The sequence below is a fragment of the Volvox carteri genome, assembly GCF_000143455.1.
Source record: "Volvox carteri f. nagariensis unplaced genomic scaffold VOLCAscaffold_40, whole genome shotgun sequence".
Lineage (NCBI taxonomy): Eukaryota > Viridiplantae > Chlorophyta > Chlorophyceae > Chlamydomonadales > Volvocaceae > Volvox > Volvox carteri.
This window is the reverse complement of record NW_003307583.1, coordinates 1,041,882-1,060,395: the sequence shown is the minus strand read 5'-3', so window position 1 is coordinate 1,060,395 and position 18,514 is coordinate 1,041,882. Positions and strand designations below refer to the sequence as shown.

The window sequence follows — 18,514 nt, the reverse complement described above, 5'->3', positions numbered from 1 at the left end:
ATGTTAACCACACCTTTCATTCGTCCATTCATTCATACATCCAATCATTCACGCAGACAAATGTAAGCACACACGCCTGCCCTGCAGTAGTGTGGCCCGGCACAATCTAGCTGTAGTAGCTGGTACACAGTAAGCACAGTAAGCTGGTACACGCATAGCACGACCACCAGCATCTCGAGAGGCCTTTTCAGCGGCCAGCTACTAAATAATGCATGAACGTCACATAGAGGAAGGTAGCATAATACGAGCCGTCAACGATAGGACCATCACCGCCAACCGGACTGCGTGAACCTGTCTCCAGTGCGTCATGCAGCACACTGACTGCCTTGACGCTTCCAGTTGAGGGATCCATGTCGAGGTCGGCCAACCTGTCTGTCAGTGAATGGCGGTAAGTCAGCCACAAACCAGTCTGTACCTAATTCCAGGTTGGATAGAGCCTCCTTGAGAGTGGCGCGCTGGTTCTGTTTGTCCTTGTAGTTGAGATCCTGTGACGAGATGTTGACATGGGGCATGTGCTTGCTCAGCGTGCACAGTGCAGGGAAGCTGATGAGGTATGGCCCGATCATCATCATCTTCCGGGGGTTGATGAGCTGGCACCTGCAGCACGTGTTACAGTGTCGACATTGCTGATCCTATTTGGTACCAGTCATTCGCCCGTGAACGCATGGCCATGCTCCTGGCTTTTAATGTACCCCACAGCAGGCCCGTGTACCTTAGGCGCCAGCCAATGTGCATTTGGTCAATAGTCAGCACGACGGGTTGGAGCACGGACACCCACGTCACTGCAAGGGGCAATGTAAAAAGCTACCTCCTCCGGCTGGCGTTGTTGTCCTTTGACGCTGAGACCCCGGATGATACCCCGTAGCAACTGTTAAATTGTGCCGTCAACGAGTCCTGAAAGTCAATCGAGGTCCGATGGTTAACAAGTCAAGGCATGTGTACGCGCACGCCAGCCTACACTACTCACACATGCCGACACTGCATCATACCTCGTTGTTGTGATGTTTCGAGCAGTCGGATGAGTTCACTGCGTGATGCATCTGCCCGAGCGTATGCCTGTAGCCTCACTCTATCAGCCTGGAAAAGGGATGTCCACCGCTTAATCTCCCTGTCCAGCGCTATTCGATCTGCCCGCTCGGTGATCAATGTGGATGTGACCACCTTGAGCCGCTCAAAGAGCTCAACGTGTCCCGCACGCTCAAGTCCCTCGGCAGAACGGAAGGGGACAATGACACTTGGGTCTGTCGCGACTCGCTGTGTCGCAGCGACTCGCAGTGAAGCAGCGTCGGCTGAACGCTTCAATTGGTGATTTCTGTTGAGGGCCAGACACGCGGCACACGGCCGTACAGCTGCGGAGGAGAAACTGCAGACAACGGACCGGATGGAGTCGATTTTGCCGTAGTATGCTGGAAGCTGATTATCCCGGAAGAATGTATCCGCCTGTGGCGCCATGTCAGGATTCCCATGTGGGTTAACATTTGTCAGGCAGACCAACACGCTAGCCTTGCCTTTGCCCGACGCACATGCACTGACCTTATCAAACCGCCATGCCATCAACAACCCGGGGTACCAGGCTAGCGCGCGCCCTGCATCGCCGGCCGTGTCCATGATGGCGGCCTCAATGTCCCGCGGCCCCAACACACCCGCCTGGGAATAGCCGTATAGGCAGGCGTAACATTCATCGCGCAGTCCAGGGCATTGCCTGACATGAACAGTATTCTAGCAGTATGGGCGACAGCTTTCCCTGTTTGCCTGTGCTCTGTATGTCGCAGCAGTATGAAAGCTGTATCCTCTGCTGCATCATGCTGTTCAAATATATATCGCTGCTTCATCATCTTTGTTCCGTAAACTGGAGAATTTGTTTATGCCTCTGACTCAGCAGGCGCAGGCAACGGAGATTGAACTTCAAGTTTTAGCTCGTTATGCACGATGCCAAAACCTACAAACCTTATTCAGCAGTAAGCTATAGAATGTCATACTACAGGTTTGATCTTTGTTCGAGTGAGAAGCACTTAATCCACATAAAACAAATGCTTTTTCTGTATCTTCAATAAGCCAATCGATTTCATCAAGTAATGCAGGTACTTTCTGCACTTCGTCAATAATAACAGGTAAGCTTAGTTTTTCAGCTAGTAAGGCAAGTATTTCTTCTCTGAGTAAAGATGGAGCAGAGCGACCATTCGTGAAGAGGCTCAAGCCAGCTCAAGCGACACTTAAAGGAATTGACTTTGCGCAAATAGAGGCCTAAATGTTTTGATAAAGAGACATAACGGTGAACGTTTTAAAAATGATTGGAAAATTGATTCGCAGGCAGGAGGTGAGGGATCTGTGATGTCTTTAATTGTCCTTTGAACTGGGCGTAAAACAAGAAGAACTCCTCAAGTAGCAACGCTTTTATACAAAGCAAATCATAGCCTTAATGATTAGCTTGTAGCTGGTGCGAGCGAGTTGGTACGCGAAGATGGAACCCCTTGGGACCCTGGACCGGCCAAGGCTGTGTGTCCCTGGCCGTCGAAAATCTGGCACAGCAGGCCACAGGCAAAGCTGCTTCCCAACTAACGGACACAGGTTCATCTCATTGTTGGATGCTCTCTGAATGTCTTCTCCAAACCCCTCAACCCCGTTGAAGTCGCCCTTCCCCACACACACGGAACGCTAGCTCCCATCTCTACTCCCTCAAAGTACATGTAGAAACTGCAGGCGTAGCTATAATGTTGAACACGGAGGGTCCTGGAAGCTTCGCCTGGCAACACCACGGCTGATGAGCCGCTGCGGACATGCGTACATGGCCAACTGTCCCGAGATTATAAGCTGAGGGATTTATTCAGACGAAACATGGCTAGTTGCTTGTGTAGAATGGTGCTCAATATCAAGATCGCTTGTTGTTGTCAAGGTCTACAAAAACAACGAGTGATGGCCTCAAAGCGTGCCTCTATTCCTTCGTCCCGACTCATCGGTTGCCTTGAAGGTTAATAGCTGTGGGCAGTGCGATACGCACTTCAAGTAGGTTTTTCATAGACAAACACTTATTTAATCTAAGATAAAAGTGTAAGATTTCAAAAAGTTGCAGCTTCTGGACTGAAGCTGATCTGTAGTACGGCTCGGCCTCGGTCGAGGCTTCCAATAGGAGGACTTGCGATATTAAGGAGGCAGAAACAATCAGGAGCTAAAATGAAAATAGGTATTAAGACTTTGTGTATTATTCTGGGAAATATGGCTCAGTAGCCAGAACTAGCTACGCGCTTCTTGTTGGCCGCTGCAGGATCGGGGCCCATAAACAAGCCCCCACGCGAAGAAGGCGAACACCTTCAAGCTTGAAGTGAGTTGGGTAATGTCTCAGGGCAAAGTGCTGCAGGGCTGCAAGATGGTTGCAGCCTGTGTAACGCTCTACTGTTGTTTGCTTGTTGAGCTTAAGGGGCTTTCTGAAAGTTTCTTCAGTTTTCATTTCTTCAGGAAAAATACATATTGAAACTCACTTCTATCCTCCGCATTTTGCGTCCGGCGCGCATCTGGACGTGAAACGACCAAGTGCAGGTTAAGGCGGGTCGAGGTGGGTCGCCATCACGCAAACTCCTTCATCCAAGTCATTGCCGGGACCAGAGTATAGCACCTGTGGCAATGATGATGTCCACCACCACCTGGCACGGGCCAGTTGCGCCGCCACTCGAGGCTGCCCCGGTAACAACGAAGACACGACCAGCAGCTTCTGCCTGCTGCCACACCTACTGTGCCTGCGTGCGTTTCACATATGCGGCTCGCTCGCTGCAACGCTTGCTCACATCACCATCGCTCGCCATCGCTGTGTTGCTCTCACCCGCATAAACATGATACCGGTACCTGTTAAGCTGACCTGCTATAACCTAACCATAGTTCTCGGTCCTCCATTATTAACCGCGGCGTTGCACGTGCTACCCAATAATGTATGATATGAATGCGGCGAGGGCAATCAGCTCACCTACCTACCCAGTGACCATTGTCGCATCTACCACGAACTCATTTCCCGGCCTGCCGTGGCCCCGTTCCACGCAGGTACCGGCGTCATCACGCACAGAGCCTTTTCCCGCTGTCATGCCAGCACCTTCCGGATCCGCCTGGCTCCTGACACCAGTCGCCGCACCCACGGCTTGGGTGGCACCCGACGGAGGGCTCCTGTGGACGGAGCCGCCCATGGTGCCTGTGCTGTCCCAACTGGTGGCCACGCCAGCGGGACCTGTCTGGGTGCCAATCACCCATCCCCCGGTCCAGCCACGGCCCGTGTGGGGCTCGCCAGGATCGACAACCGGAGCAGGAACGGCTTCGGCAAGGCCCAGCCCTACGTCCCGCGTTGGTCAGCCCTTCCGCAGGGCTTTCGGGGGTCGCACTACGGGGCGCAGTGCTGCCCATTCCGGCCGTAACCAGCCGCAAAGCCGACGGAGGTCCCGCCAGCCACAGGGCCCGTTTGCGTCGTACGAGCTGCAGGGCCCGAGCGTGCCGTACGAGCTGCAGGGTTCAAGCGCGCCGTACGAGCTGCAGGGCCCAAGCGCGCCTTACATGCAGGGCCCAAGCGTGCCGTACGAGATGCAGGGCCCAAGCGTGCCGTACGAGATGCAGGGCCCAAGCGCGCCGTACGAGATGCAGGGCCCAAGCGCGCCGTACGAGATGCAGGGCCCAAGCGCGCCGTACGAGATGCAGGGCCCAAGCGCGCTGTACGAGATGCAGGGCCCAAGCGCGCTGTACGAGCCGCGGGGCCCTACAAGCCGTAGGGTCCATCCGTAGCACAGTAGAGCTTCCTCTGCTGGACTCCGGCGTGGTTTTCAAGAGTTGGTCATTTGCTGTGAAGTTTTCTTTCCTTTGAGGGTACGTGTCAGGTCTGCGGTTCTCCCACGTGCTACGGTTTTCGTTGATCGCAGTTACCGCGTCATCTGAATTCAATGTTTGCAAGGGGTGTAAGTGGCAGAGGGGCGGTTTGGCGGGGATTTAGAAGTTCATTTTAGCATGGTGCTGGTGTTGCGTGTCTTTGGCTTGGCTTGGCGCATGATGTAAGAACCGTGTAAGAACCGTGTCTGATACATCGGAACCTGAACGTCTGGCAAGGATGGTCCCACCGCAACTCTATCGTTCCCTTTGGTCGTTATATCCTTTATCACTTTGCTTTGTCTGGAGTGCGAGGTCGGATGGTGCTTATAGGCGATTTGGCAGCCCTTGAGCCCTCGGCTCGCATTAGGGCGGTTTGCAGGTACGGGGAACGCACCCCACGACCATGTAACGCACACACAAATTGGTGTGACGATGCGAATAGGAATCGAAACGCCGACTTCACCTCCATATCCATATCAAGAACGTGTCCAAAGCGTATGCCTCATATGTGTGTGTGTTACATGGTTGGGGGTGCGAGCCGAAGGCCCAAGGGCAATACTTCAACGCCTAAAAGCCACGGAGGAAAGGAAAACATCGCCTCCTATTATCTGTAATCTGTCGCCGCGAAGGAAACCGTGCTAATATAAAATCGTATAGAGCTATCTCACAGAGCGCGGTGACGCCCACTGCATCAACGCCCGAGCCTACTCTTTTTCAAGACTGCTGGACACGTCCCACAGGTGGCAATTCCCACCCATGGTCTGGCATGGTCATACTCCCCGCTCCGCGCCACGTGCCAGACCACCGGCTCGAAAGGCAGCAATAAGGGTGCAATGCGCTGCGGGTAATAACCCATCACTTCGCTGCCAAACCGCTTCGCTGTCTCCCCAACTACTCTAGGCGCTACCTTGGCTGCGAATACATACGCACGTACAGCATACATGTTCCCTACCTCCATCGCTACTCTCTCCCAATAGCCACTCCATAGACACAGACCAGTAGAATTCACTTACTCTCTGCGCTCTCTGCGCGCCGGCTTGGTGTCCTCTCGCAGCACAGCCTCATTACGTCATAACCCCCCGCTCTCACACTCACACACACATACATACATACGCACGAGCAAAAAGGCGACAAAGAAACCGCTAACCATTCCGGCCTCGGAGCAATCTCCTCAGCACCTGCATGAGCAACACCTTCAACCCGATTCCCAGCCCACCCTACATGGACCCCACTCCTGCCCTTCCCCCCATCTACGCTATCTAAGCTGCCCCCTCTCAACTGCCCTCGTATATCCCGAGCTTCTTGAGCTCTTCTTGGAACTCGCTGGCAGCTTCTTGGTGCAGCTTCAAACTGTACTCCTCATCCCAAACCTGGGTGATGACCATGAACGAGGGGGGGGGACGTATGGATGACGAGGATGGACGCGAAACGCAATAAACACAGCTCATCAGCAATCGTGCCGTCAGCAATCGTGCCGGTGTCCGAGACGATGGCGCCCTGGCCCCCTAGTCTTTCGCTCATTCCCTTTCACCCCTCCCCCTCCTGTCTTCATCCATTTTTAGTGGCCCCATCCTCCCTCGCGGCGCCCTTCTTGCCGCCTCCGTGAAACCGCCGCTGAAACCCGCGCCCTCCCAGGCGCCCTCCGTGTTTAGGGCTAAGTGTGTTTCCTTCCGACTCCAATTCCCTCACGGCCTGTCTCACCAGTTTGAATCCCTGATACTCGTTGACGCTCAGCCCCAATGACGCGCACCACTGGGCGTCTTCCGCCACTAACAACTTGTAAAACTGTATCCGAATGGAGGGTCAAACGTGCGGTCGGGGGAGTGGAGGAAAACCGGGAAAGGGGGGACGGGGGGAAGGCTGCGCGGGGACAGGGGTCCTTCGACACAAGCAAGGAGATTATGGTGGGAGGCCGCAGCACGGGGCCTCGAGGCGTGGTGGGTAATACACCTTAACACCCCTCAGATCTCCCGATCCATGTATGAGGGCAGAACGGCACTCTGCATCACCGTGTGCACCAGAATTTCCTGCACAGGGCTTGACCCCACGCACCTCAAAGGTGCTGCCATCCGCCCCGGCGTACTTGTGCGCTAAACCCTGTTTCTGGATGAAACTGCGGGCGTTTGGGGAATAAAGACGGGTATATATGTGTTGCGGAAAAGAAAAGACTTTTGTGAGGGGGAGGTGCTACCCCTCCTCCACACCAGACCCACCTGTATCTGGGCCCCAGCACCTGACCTAGCGGCTTGGTGAGCAGCAGCGGACAGGACAGAACGGTGGAGTTGTTGCCGCCCACCGTGTGGTACACGAATTTGAGACTGCGTTCTAGGTCGTGGGGCTTGGCGGCAAGTAGCTCGGGGCGGGCCAGAACCATCTCCCGAACCTGGGGCGGTTGGGAGTTGGGAGTTGGGAGTCGGGGTTTTGGTGGGTTGGGTTAAAAACCGAAGGGACTTTGAGACCTGACCCTGACCCTTCGGCGAGGTGGACAGGTCGGAAGGTGGGGAGGGAAGGGGAAGCCGTTGAGGAAACTTGGCCAGAGTCCAAGCAACTCAGTGACTAGGAAGGTACTGGTGGCGGGAAAAGGGATCATCAGGAAAGCTCAAATACAAACAAACAAAACATATAATAGACACAAGGACGAACCGACAGACAACTTAACACCCAAGCACAAACCTGCATGCGTACACAACACACACACACACACACACACACACTAAGCATGGACGCTGGACTACTTCCTTTGGTAAAGCTACTCGCGTGTGCCTGCCCCCGAAGTTCCCGTCCACCGCTCAGATGATCTGAAACAACACGGGTGCGCACCTGCTCCTTGTCGAAACCGTGCCGCAGCAGGCACTCCAGAGCCGCCCGCACGCCAGCCGAGGCCGACGGCGCGATGAGAAAGGCCACGGAGGATGACAACATCTGCCGTACATCCTCGCGACAGATGCCCGCCAGATCCCCCAGTGCTCGCAGTACATCGCCGAACACCTCCTCGGGTTTGAAACCCAGCAGGTGTGGACACAGACCGATCACATCTCCCACCTGCACATGCACGTGCATGTATGCGGTGCATGTATGGCCCGAAAAAGAACATGACGCAGTGCAGGCAGCACGAAAATCTCATCAAAATACTGCAAACTCGCCAAAAAAGGGAAGTATTTTTCTCATAACAAAAACACGCCGCCAACATTCTTCAAACCCTGCATTGACACATTCTCACATTACCTCCCTCTTACACACACACACACGCGCGCTCTCAGGATCTCGCGCGCATGCACGCCACACACACACGCACATGTACACATACATTCATGCCGTACACGCACAATCCACGCCGTACATACCTGCGTTGTGCTGCAACCCAGCTCCCGTAGATACGTCACCCACGGCGCCAACTGGCCCTCCACACTCCGTAGCAGCACCTCCGGCCACATCACCACCACCCGCCCCACAGCAGCAACCTCCAGCCCTAGAGACATCAGAAACGTCACCACCGGCCGCAGCTGCCCCTCCACGTCGCGGCCCAGCAGCTCCGGCCACACGCACAGCACGCGGGAGGCAAGCAGATCGTCTTTGAGGCCCAACGACTTGAGGAAGGATACGACAGCACCCGCCTGGTAGAGCGTGGTGCCGTACATCAAGGCTGGGGTTGAGCGCAACAGGAAGTTTTGGACGTCACGCTGTTGGGTGGCAGAAGTCGGAGAAGGGGCAGAAGGGGAAGACGGGGAGAAGGGGGAGAAGAGGGAGAAGGGGAAGCGGGAGGATTAATCCACCTTTTGAAAAGGCAACATCACATTCTCAACCTTTTCTGGAGTTCCATCATCATGGCGAAACATCTCCATCATCACTATCTCATCCCAAGCGACAGTCCGCACCACCACCATCATATATTAGGGTTTGGCACTACTGGTAAGGTGCGACCATTGCCCCCGGGAGATCCCGGGATCGATACCCGCTAGGATCAAAGTCCTTCCGATGGTGGAAGGCATTGCGCCCCTAGTTGATGGACGGAGGTGACCTGGGATAAGTTAACCTGCAAGCCGACCAGGAATGGGGTTAGGCTGCTGTCGACCCGGCAGATTCCGTTGGATGCTGATGGTGGGTGCGGAACCTAAGCGATCCACTGAGAAGTTGACTAGGTTGACTGGATGAGGGTGCCCCGAAATACCGGGGAAGGCAGGGTTTCGCAGGGTAGCTGCCACGGGCGAAGTAACAACCCCCTGATTCACACATCATAATCGCCATATCACCAACACCAACACCAGCACCACGGCCGTACCGGCTGCATGCCGTACACCAGCAGGAAATCCAGCCACCGCGATAACGTCGCGGGCTCCGCCAGCAGCTGATGTTTTTTGGCGGCCAGGAACCACACATCCTGGGGGGAGAGGCCCGCGGATCGTAAGGCCCTCAGGGACGGCAGCACCTGGGAGGTCGCATCCAGGGACGAGAGCCCGGGGTTCTGCAGGCGGCCGCATTTGGGAAAAAAGGAAGAGCGGAGAGCAATATAAAAAGGGAGAGTCAACGGGGAATGGGAGATTCAACAAGGGAAATGTGCGGATTGGGTTGACGCATTTAGGCGGCCGGGTTGGGACGGATTCGGAGCGGTGCTTGCGTGGTTTCGGTCACCCCTTGGTTCCTCAGCCTGGGCCTCCCTGGACGCCTGGGGCAGTTTGGAGCGTACCCTCGGCTTAGGTTCGGTTTGGACTTGGGGGCCTAGGACCAGGAAGCCGCAACGGAATAAAAGCCACGTCAGCAGAAGGCTGGAGTGAGGGGCCGTACCTGCACGGCCGCAAGCATGACAGTCGACTGGCCCACCCCCAGCTCCTTTGCCAGGCAATCCTCCGCTGGGGATGGCACGTAGCGCTCCTCACATTCCGACCAGCAGCTGTCGAGTTCTAGCAGCAACTCGCTGCGGCGACGTGGGTCGGTCGTGATGCGCAGCTGTTCCAGAGGATTCTTGGACGACGATTGCGCTGGCTGCTGGTCAGCAGTAGCTTGTAAGATGTATTTGCTGCATCGCATTCGTGGTCTTCGTATGGGGCTTGCGCCTGCCGGCGCGGTGCAGCCAAATGCGATGTTGACGGGGAAAGCCATAAGTTTGCACGCTGGGTGCTGCGAATGAGATGTGCTATATAAGGAAAAGCAAGGTTTATTTGAGACAGCGGCTCTGGGCCTTAATGGACCATGGAGCCGAGACATCATCGGCAAGTGATGCTCCTACTAACGGGCTTGCAACGTGTCCTTGCGCTATGACATATCAAGTGGGCTACATGCATCAGAGAACATAGGTATGTCTCTTTATGCATGTTTGAGATGTGCAAGGAGACGTTGCGTTGAAACTTTCGTTCTCGCGACTTAACCGACAACGGTAATGCAAGTCTTGTTCTGCACGCGCAGCCAGTTAGCAGGTAAAATTTTGCCCTTTCAATACGCAATCTGGCGACATGACACGAAACCTGAATGTTTAACCCGAAAGGATTCGATTAGCGGTTGAGTCCTACCACGCATTTAAATTGCTTCGCCAAATGCATCTGACATCGTAACGAACACATCGAAATTACGATGTGGAGATGTGCAGCTGATTGGCTCTCTGCAACCGGCTGGCGGTTTGCGACGACAGCTGCTCATGGTGCCGCTCGCCAGCAGCAACACCACGTTGGGCCTCAAAAAAAGCTGGGCCTGAAGGACGTGCAACACATCGTCGCCATAACCTCTGCCAAGGGCGGTGTGGGAAAGTCAACAACCGCAGGTAAAGCTCTCGGCTCCGAAGGCTTCTTCTTGCTGCCCGATTGCAACTCAAGACTGCAACCCTGCACACGTACCAACAAAAAATCCTCTGCACGATTATTATCCGACTCCCCCCACCCACCATGTATAGCTTCCATCCAACACCGCGCTTGTAACACCCCCGTCCCGTACCCCTCACCCACTTCCCTCCTGCACCCTGCAACCAATCCTTCCTGCGCCTGATTTCCCTCCCGAAGTCAACGTGGCTGTCGCCATGGCCACCCGTCTGGGCCTGCGTGTGGGGCTGCTGGACGCCGACATCCACGGGCCCTCCATTCCCACCCTCATGAACCTGAAGGGAAAGCCCGCGCTGGACAAGGCAGGTGAGGCGGGGGAGAAGCCCCCGGCAGAGGGGCTGTCAACCCCACCAACCACAAGGACCCCTCAGTGTGGCAGCAGCCTGTCGCGGTGCGCGGTGCAGTTGCTTGCACTGGCACTGCCACTGCCACCTGCACCTGCACTGGCACTGGCACTGGCACTTCCACTTACACACGTAGTTCATGAGCCACGAGTGTCGAACTCACCGACCCAGGGCTGCACTGTACGTACCGGGATGGTACACACCCGCGCCCTACATAACTACCGACCCTACACTCACCTATCTACATACCTAATCCAACCAACATACCTAACCACCTAACCACCCCGTACCCGGCACAGGTTCCCAAGCCCTGATGCTGCCCAAGGAGAACTACCGAGTCAAAACGATGTCCTTTGGGTTCTTTTTGGAGGTGGGGGGAGGAGGAGGAGGTGGAGGAGGAGGGTGGGGGGAGTGGGGGGAGGAGTGGGGGTTGGGGGGTCACAGCCTTCCGGGCTGTTGGGATGGCGACTTCAGGCTTTGAGTGTGGGTGGGAGGGGGGAGGGGAGTGGAGAGTGGAGACGTAGCTCAAGGGGCAAGGCTTGATTGCGACCTACTGGCTCACACCGGGGGTTGAGTTGCAAAAAGGGGGTGGGCTCCAGGGGAGGTGGGGGGAGTGGAGGGGAGGGGGGGAGGGGGGGGAAGACGAACCACGAACGAGTGAAGCTGCTGCCAGGGCAAGAGTGTACCAGGAGTAGAACTGACCAAGAGGCGTTCTTGGAGGCGGCGGGAGGGGGGGAATTGGGCGTGTGCAGGAACGGCAGCAATTGAAGAAACCGGGTTCAGGTGGTTTGCGGTGCAGGCGCTTCGCCCAACGGACAGACAGACACACAAGCAAACAGACGGCGGTCGGACTTTTTGGCCGACAGATTTGACAGATAGGATGGAAGACAGACAGACAAGCGGGCAACTAGGAAAACATGAAGGTCGCCCTTTTCGAACACCGTACTGTTGTCCTGAGCGACGACTGGTCCTGCCTACAATCCGTATGCAACCCAATACCATGTGCGGCGGTACGGCAGGGTGACGAGCCGGTTGTTTGGCGGGGCCCGATGGTTAACAACGCTTTCGACAAGATGTTGTTTGGCACTGCGTGGGGTCCACTGGACGTCCTGGTGGTGGACATGGGGTAGCAATTCCCACCCATGGTCTGGCATGGTCATACTCCCCGCTCTGCGCCACGTGCCAGACCACCGGCTCGAAAGGCAGCAATAAGGGTGCAATGCGCTGCGGGTAATAACCCATCACTTCGCTGCCAAACCGCTTCGCTGTCTCCCCAACTACTCTAGGCCATACCTTGGCTGCGAATACACACGCACGTGGGTCTGCGTGGGTCTGTGGCATACCAAGTTTTGCGACAGGAGGTCGCAGAATCCCTCTCCAACCCCGAAGGGGCCGGATGGGGGACACTACTCCTCCGTTTTCTATGTTTTTGGGGGCACGACGTATGGAAAGAAGCCCCGCAAGGGCTACACGAGGTAGACGAACGAGTGGAGTGGCTGATGAACAGGCCAATGCCAGAAGGTGTGATTTTGGAGTTCAAGGACCGATTAGTGAGTGGTTGGAAGCATACGCGTTCAGATGTCCAGCCTGACGTGTATCCGTCAGACGGCAAGCAACCAGGAATCCACATGGCGAAGTATAAGCATTGGATGGGTCTGGCGGCCGAGCAAGCGGGCAGGAAGGAGGTGCTCCCGCACATCACAATGTTTATCCCACGTTCGGCGAATCGCAAGCTTATGCAGTTTAGGCTTTGCTGTTGGGCACTGGCGGCTAACAGAGCGCGTAAGGGACGGCGTTATATACCTAGGGAGGAGCGAGTATGCCCTTGCTGCGGCACTGATAGCCACATCGAGGATGAGAAACACATTTTGCTGGACTGTCCGGTGTACGACGAAATCAGATCTGATATGGGCTTCCCACGCTTCGAACATATGAAGGACGCTATGAAGTGGGAACCTGAACGCCTGGCAAGGATGCTGGAATGCATATGGTCTCACCGCAACTCTATCGTTCCCTTTGGTCGTTAGTATACTTCCTCACTTGTCTCGTTGGAAGTGCGAGGTAGGATGGTGCTTATAGGCGATTTGGCAGCCCTTGAGCCCTCGGCTCGTACTAGGGTGGTTTGCAGGTACGGGGAACGCACCCACGACCATGTAACAACAACATACGCACGTACAGCATACATGTTCCCTACCTCCATCGCTACTCTCTCCCAATAGCCACTCCATAGACACAGACCAGTAGAATTCACTTACTCTCTGCGCTCTCTGAGCGCCGGCTTGGTGTCCTCTCGCAGCACAGCCTCATTACGTCATAACCCCCCGCTCTCACACAAAAGGAGACAAAGGAACCGCTAGCCATTCCGGTCTCGGAGCAATCTCCTCAGCACCTGCATGAGCAACACCTTCAACCCGATTCCCAGCCCACCCTACATGGACCCCACTCCTGCCCTTCCCCCCATCTATGCTACCTAAGCTGCCCCCTCTCAACTGCCCTCGTATATCCCGAGCTTCTTGAGCTCTTCTTGGAACTCGCTGGCAGCTTCCTGGTGCAGCTGTACTCCTCATCCCAAACCTGCGCAGTTGTGGGTGATGACCATGAACGAAGGGGGGGCCGTATGCATGACGTGGATGAACGCGAAACGCAATAAACACATCTCATCGGCAGTCGTGCCGTCAGCAATCGTGCCGGTGTCCGAGACAATGGCGCCCTGGCCCCGAAACCGCCCTTCGCTCATTCCCTTTCATCCCTCCCCCTCCTGTCTCCAACTTATTTAGTGCCCCCATCCTCCCTCGCGGCGCCCTTCTTGCCGTCTCCATGAAACCCCCGCTGAAACCCGCGCCGTGCCAGGCGCCCTTCGTGTTTTGACTATGCGTGTTTTTGACTATGTGTGGTTCCGAGCGCACCCTTCCGACTCCAATTCCCTCACGGCCTGTCTCACCAGTTTGAATCCCTGATACTCGTTGACGCTCAGCCCCAATGACGCGCACCACTGGGCGTCTTCCGCCACTAACAACTTGTAAAACTGTATCCGAATGGAGGGTCAAACGTGCGGTCGGGTGAGTGGAGGAAAACCGGGAAAGGGGGGGAGGGGGGGAGGGCTGCGTGGGGACAGGGGTCCTTCGACACAAGCAAGGAGATTATGGTGGGAAGCAGCAGCACGGGGCCTCGAGGCGTGGTGGGTAATAATACACCTCAACACCCCTCAGATCTCCCGATGAGGCCAGAACGGCACTTTGCATCACCGTGTGCACCAGGATGTTCCGCACAGGGCTTGACCCCACGCACCTCAAAGGTGCTGCCATCCGCCCCGGCGTACTTATGCGCTAAACCCTGTTTCTGGATGAAACTGCGGGCATTTGGGGAGGAAAGGAGCATTTGGGGAGTAAAGACGGGTATATAAGTGTGATAAGGTGTTGCGGAGAAAAAAAGACTTTTGTGAGGGGGAGGTGCTACCCCTCCTCCACACCAGACCCACCTGTATCTGGGCCCCAGCATCTGACCTAGCGGCTTGGTGAGCAGCAGCGGACAGGACAGAACGGTGGAGTTGTTGCCGCCCACCGTGTGGTACACGAATTTGAGACTGCGTTCTAGGTCGTGGGGCTTGGCGGCAAGTAGCTCGGGGCGGGCCAGAACCATCTCCCGAACCTGGGGCGGTTGGGAGTTGGGAGTTGGGGTTTTGGTGGGTTGGGATAAAAACCTAAGGGACTTTGAGACCTGACCCTGGCCTCCCTTCGACGAGGTGGACAGGTCGGAAAGGTGGGGAGGGAAGGGGAAGTCGTTGAGGAAACTTGGCCAGAGTCCAAGCAACTCAGTGACTAGGAAGGTACTGGTGGCGGGAAAAGGGATCAGCAGAAAAGCTCAAATACAAACAAACAAAACATATAATAGACACAAGGACGAACCGACAGACAACTTAACACCCAAGCACAAACCTGCATGCGTACACAACACAAACGCACACACACACACACTAAGCATGGACGCTGGACTACTTCCTTTGGTAAAGCTACTCGCGTGTGCCTGCCCCCGAAGTTCCCGCCCACCGCTCAGATGATCTGAAACAACACGGGTGCGCACCTGCTCCTTGTCGAAACCGTGCCGCAGCAGGCACTCCAGAGCCGCCCGCACGCCATCCGAGGGCGACGGCGCGATGAGAAAGGCCACGGAGGATGACAACATCTGCCGTACATCCTCGCGACAGATGCCCGCCAGATCCCCCAGTGCTCGCAGTACATCGCCGAACACCTCCTCGGGTTTGAAACCCAGCAGGTGTGGACACAGACCGATCACATCTCCCACCTGCACATGCACGTGCATGTATGGCCCGAAAAAGAACATGACGCAGTGCAGGCAGCACGAAAATCTCATCAAAATACTGCAAACTCGCCAAAAAAGGGAAGTATTTTTCTCATAACAAAAACACGCCGCCAACATTCTTCAAACCCTGCATTGACACATTCTCACATTACCTCCCTCTTACACACACACACACGCGCGCTCTCAGGATCTCGCGCGCATGCACGCCACACACACACGCACATGTACACATACATTCATGCCGTACACGCACAATCCACGCCGTACATACCTGCGTTGTGCTGCAACCCAGCTCCCGTAGATACGTCACCCACGGCGCCAGCTGGCCCTCCACACTCCGCAGCAGCACCTCCGGCCACATCACCACCACCCGACCCACAGCAGCAACCTCCAACCCTAGAGACATCAGAAACGTCACCACCGGCCGCAGCTGCCCCTCCACGTCGCGGCCCAGCAGCTCCGGCCACACGCACAGCACGCGGGAGGCAAGCAGATAGTTTTTGAGGCCCAACGACTTGAGGAAGGATATGACAGCACCCGCCTGGTAGAGCGTGGTGCCGTACAGCAAGTCTGGGGTTGAGCGCAACAGGAAGTTTTGGACGTCACTCTGTTGGGTGGCAGAAGGGGAAGACGGGGGAGAAGGGGGAGAAGGGGAAGCGGGAGGATTAATCCACCGTTTTGAGCAGGCAACATCACATTCGCAACCTTTTCTGGAGTTCCATCATCATCATGGCGAAACATCTCCATCATCACTATCTCGTCCCAAGCGACAGCCCGCACCACCACCATCATAATCGCCATAACACCAACACCAGCACCACGGCCGTACCAGCTGCATGCCGTACACCAGCAGGAAATCCAGCCACCGCGATAACGTCGCGGGCTCCGCCAGCAGCTGATGTTTTTTGGCGGCCAGGAACCACACATCCTGGGGGGGGAGGCCCGCGGATCGTAAGGCCCTCAGGGACGGCAGCACCTGGGAGGTCGCATCCAGGGACGAGAGCCCGGGGTTCTGCAGGCGGCCGCATTTGGGAAAAAAGGAAGAGGGCGGAGAGGAATATAAAAAGGGAGAGTCAACGGGGAATGGGAGATTCAACAAGGGAAATGTGCGGATTGGGTTGACGCATTTAGGCGGCCGGGTTGGGACGGATTCGGGGAGGTGCTTGCGTGGTTTTGGTCACCCCTTGGATCCTCAGCCTGGCCTCCCTGGACGCCTGGGGCAGTCTGGAGCGTACCCTCGGCTTAGGTTCGGTTTGGACTTGGGGGCCTAGGACCAGGAAGCCGCAACGGAATAAAAGCCGCATCAGCAGAAGGCTGGAGTGAGGGGTCGTACCAGCACGGCTGCAAGCATGACAGTCGACTGGCTCAACCCCAGCTCCTTTGCGAAGCAATCCTCCGCTGGGGATGGCACGTAGCGTTCCTCAAACTCCGGCCAGCGCCTGTAGAGTTCTAGCAGCAACTCGCTGCGGCGACGTGGGTCGGTCGTGATGCGCAGCTGTTCCAGAGGATTCTTGGACGACGATTGCGCTGGCTGCTGGTCAGCAGTAGCTTGTAAGATGCATTTGCTGCATCGCATTCGTGGTCTTTGTATGGGGCTTGCGCCTGCCGGCGCGGTGCAGCCAAATGCGATTTTGACGGGGAAAGCCATAAGCTTGCATGCTGGGTGCTGCGAAGGAGATGTGCTACATAGGGAAAGGCAAGGTATATTTGATACAGCGGCTCTGGGCCTTAATGGTCCTTGGAGTCGAGACATCATCGGCAAATGATGCTCCTACTAACGGGCTTGCAACGTGTCCTTGCGCTATGACATATCAAACAGGCTACATGCATCAGCGAACATAGGTATGTCTCTTTATGCATGTTTGAGATGTGCAAGGAGACGTTCCGTTGAAACTTTCGTTCTCGCGACTCAACCGACAACGGTAATGCAAGTCTTGTTCTGCACGCGCTGCCAGTTAGCAGGTAAAATTTTGCCCTTTCAAAACTCAATCTGGCGACATGACACGTAACCTGCATGCTTAACCCGAAAGGATTCGATTAGCGGTTGAGTCCTACCACGCATTTAAACTGCTTCGCCAAATGCATCTGACATCGTAACGAACACATCGAAATTACGATGTGGAGATGTGCAGCTGATTGGCTCTCTGCAACCGGCTGGCGGTTTGCGACGACAGCTGCTCATGGTGCCGCTCGCCAGCAGCAACACCACGTTGGGCCTCAAAAAAAGCTCGGCCTGAAGGACGTGCAACACATCGTCGCCATAACCTCTGCCAAGGGCGGTGTGGGAAAGTCAACAACCGCAGGTAAAGCTCTTGGCTCCGAAGGCTTCTTCTTGCTGCCCGATCGCAACTCAAGACTGCAACCCTGCACACGTAGCAACGTAGCACACGTAGCAACAAAAATTCCTCAGCACGATTTCCGCCATCTTCCATTTCACTCTTTGAGATTCCTTTTCCACCATTTTGCGCAGCCAACCCCCCAGCCCCTTTCCTTGCTACCCCATACTATTATCAATCCCCCATTATTATTATCCGAATCCCCCCACCCACCATGTATAGCTTCCATCCAACACCGCGCCTGTAACACCCCCGTCCCGTACCCCTCACCCACTTCCCTCCTGCACCCTGCAACCAATCCTTCCTGCGCCTGATTTCCCTCCCGAAGTCAACGTGGCTGTCGCCATGGCCACCCGTCTGGGCCTGCGTGTGGGGCTGCTGGACGCCGACATCCACGGGCCCTCCATTCCCACCCTCATGAACCTGAAGGGAAAGCCCGCGCTGGACAAGGCAGGTGAGGCGGGGGAGAAGCCCCCGGCAGAGGGGCTGTCAACCCCACCAACCACAAGGACCCCTCAGTGCGGCAGCAGCCTGTCGCGGTGCGCGGTGCAGTTGCTTGCACTGGCACTGCCACTGCCACCTGCACCTGCACTGGCACTGGCACTGCCACTTACACACGTAGTTCATGAGCCACGAGTGTCGAACTCACCGACCCAGGGCTGCACTGTACGTACCGGGATGGTACACACCCATGCCCTACATAACTACCGACCCTACACTCACCTATCTACATACCTAATCCAACCAACATACCTAACCACCTAACCACCCCGTACCCGGCACAGGTTCCCAGGCCCTGATGCTGCCCAAGGAGAACTACCGAGTCAAAACGATGTCCTTTGGGTTCTTTTTGGAGGTGGGGGGAGGAGGA

The 18,514-nt window shown here is 55.9% G+C and overlaps 6 protein-coding genes across 6 annotated transcripts in view; 3 read left to right on the top strand and 3 right to left on the bottom strand.

Moving 5' to 3' along the window:
• VOLCADRAFT_94952 (uncharacterized protein) overlaps nucleotides 1–1,977 on the bottom strand; it is a gene marked incomplete at both ends in the record, with an annotated part of 4,038 nt that extends 2,061 nt beyond the window's left edge. The window contains 4 exons of the mRNA XM_002954042.1: nucleotides 369–597; nucleotides 968–1,440; nucleotides 1,534–1,647; nucleotides 1,948–1,977. Coding sequence (XP_002954088.1) covers nucleotides 369–597; nucleotides 968–1,440; nucleotides 1,534–1,647; nucleotides 1,948–1,977 — 846 coding nt within the window. The remainder of the gene's footprint in view (nucleotides 1–368; nucleotides 598–967; nucleotides 1,441–1,533; nucleotides 1,648–1,947) is intronic.
• A 2,091-nt stretch (nucleotides 1,978–4,068) lies between these two features.
• On the top strand, nucleotides 4,069–4,755 carry VOLCADRAFT_94951 (uncharacterized protein; the record flags this gene model as incomplete). Its single annotated transcript, XM_002954128.1, has 1 exon — nucleotides 4,069–4,755. The coding sequence occupies one exon, from the start codon at nucleotides 4,069–4,071 to the stop codon at nucleotides 4,753–4,755; it is 687 nt and encodes a 228-aa protein (XP_002954174.1).
• A 1,355-nt stretch (nucleotides 4,756–6,110) lies between these two features.
• VOLCADRAFT_94950 (uncharacterized protein) lies at nucleotides 6,111–9,933 on the bottom strand (the record flags this gene model as incomplete). The annotated part of the gene is made up of 8 exons (XM_002954041.1): nucleotides 6,111–6,206; nucleotides 6,538–6,621; nucleotides 6,889–6,949; nucleotides 7,050–7,219; nucleotides 7,657–7,878; nucleotides 8,181–8,516; nucleotides 9,116–9,298; nucleotides 9,619–9,933. 8 exons carry the CDS (start codon nucleotides 9,931–9,933, stop codon nucleotides 6,111–6,113), a joined length of 1,467 nt encoding a protein of 488 aa, XP_002954087.1.
• Nucleotides 9,934–10,401: 468 nt separating this feature from the next.
• On the top strand, nucleotides 10,402–13,304 carry VOLCADRAFT_94949 (uncharacterized protein; the record flags this gene model as incomplete). Its single annotated transcript, XM_002954127.1, has 4 exons — nucleotides 10,402–10,588; nucleotides 10,824–10,949; nucleotides 11,287–11,357; nucleotides 13,284–13,304. 4 exons carry the CDS (start codon nucleotides 10,402–10,404, stop codon nucleotides 13,302–13,304), a joined length of 405 nt encoding a protein of 134 aa, XP_002954173.1.
• Nucleotides 13,305–13,871: 567 nt separating this feature from the next.
• VOLCADRAFT_94948 (uncharacterized protein) lies at nucleotides 13,872–16,955 on the bottom strand (the record flags this gene model as incomplete). Its single annotated transcript, XM_002954040.1, has 8 exons — nucleotides 13,872–14,012; nucleotides 14,276–14,336; nucleotides 14,466–14,635; nucleotides 15,068–15,289; nucleotides 15,579–15,914; nucleotides 16,137–16,235; nucleotides 16,284–16,319; nucleotides 16,641–16,955. The coding sequence occupies 8 exons, from the start codon at nucleotides 16,953–16,955 to the stop codon at nucleotides 13,872–13,874; spliced, it is 1,380 nt and encodes a 459-aa protein (XP_002954086.1).
• A 468-nt stretch (nucleotides 16,956–17,423) lies between these two features.
• VOLCADRAFT_64348 (uncharacterized protein) overlaps nucleotides 17,424–18,514 on the top strand; it is a gene marked incomplete at both ends in the record, with an annotated part of 5,317 nt that continues 4,226 nt past the window's right edge. Inside the window, 3 exons of the mRNA XM_002954126.1 lie at nucleotides 17,424–17,610; nucleotides 17,972–18,097; nucleotides 18,429–18,499. Coding sequence (XP_002954172.1) covers nucleotides 17,424–17,610; nucleotides 17,972–18,097; nucleotides 18,429–18,499 — 384 coding nt within the window. The remainder of the gene's footprint in view (nucleotides 17,611–17,971; nucleotides 18,098–18,428; nucleotides 18,500–18,514) is intronic.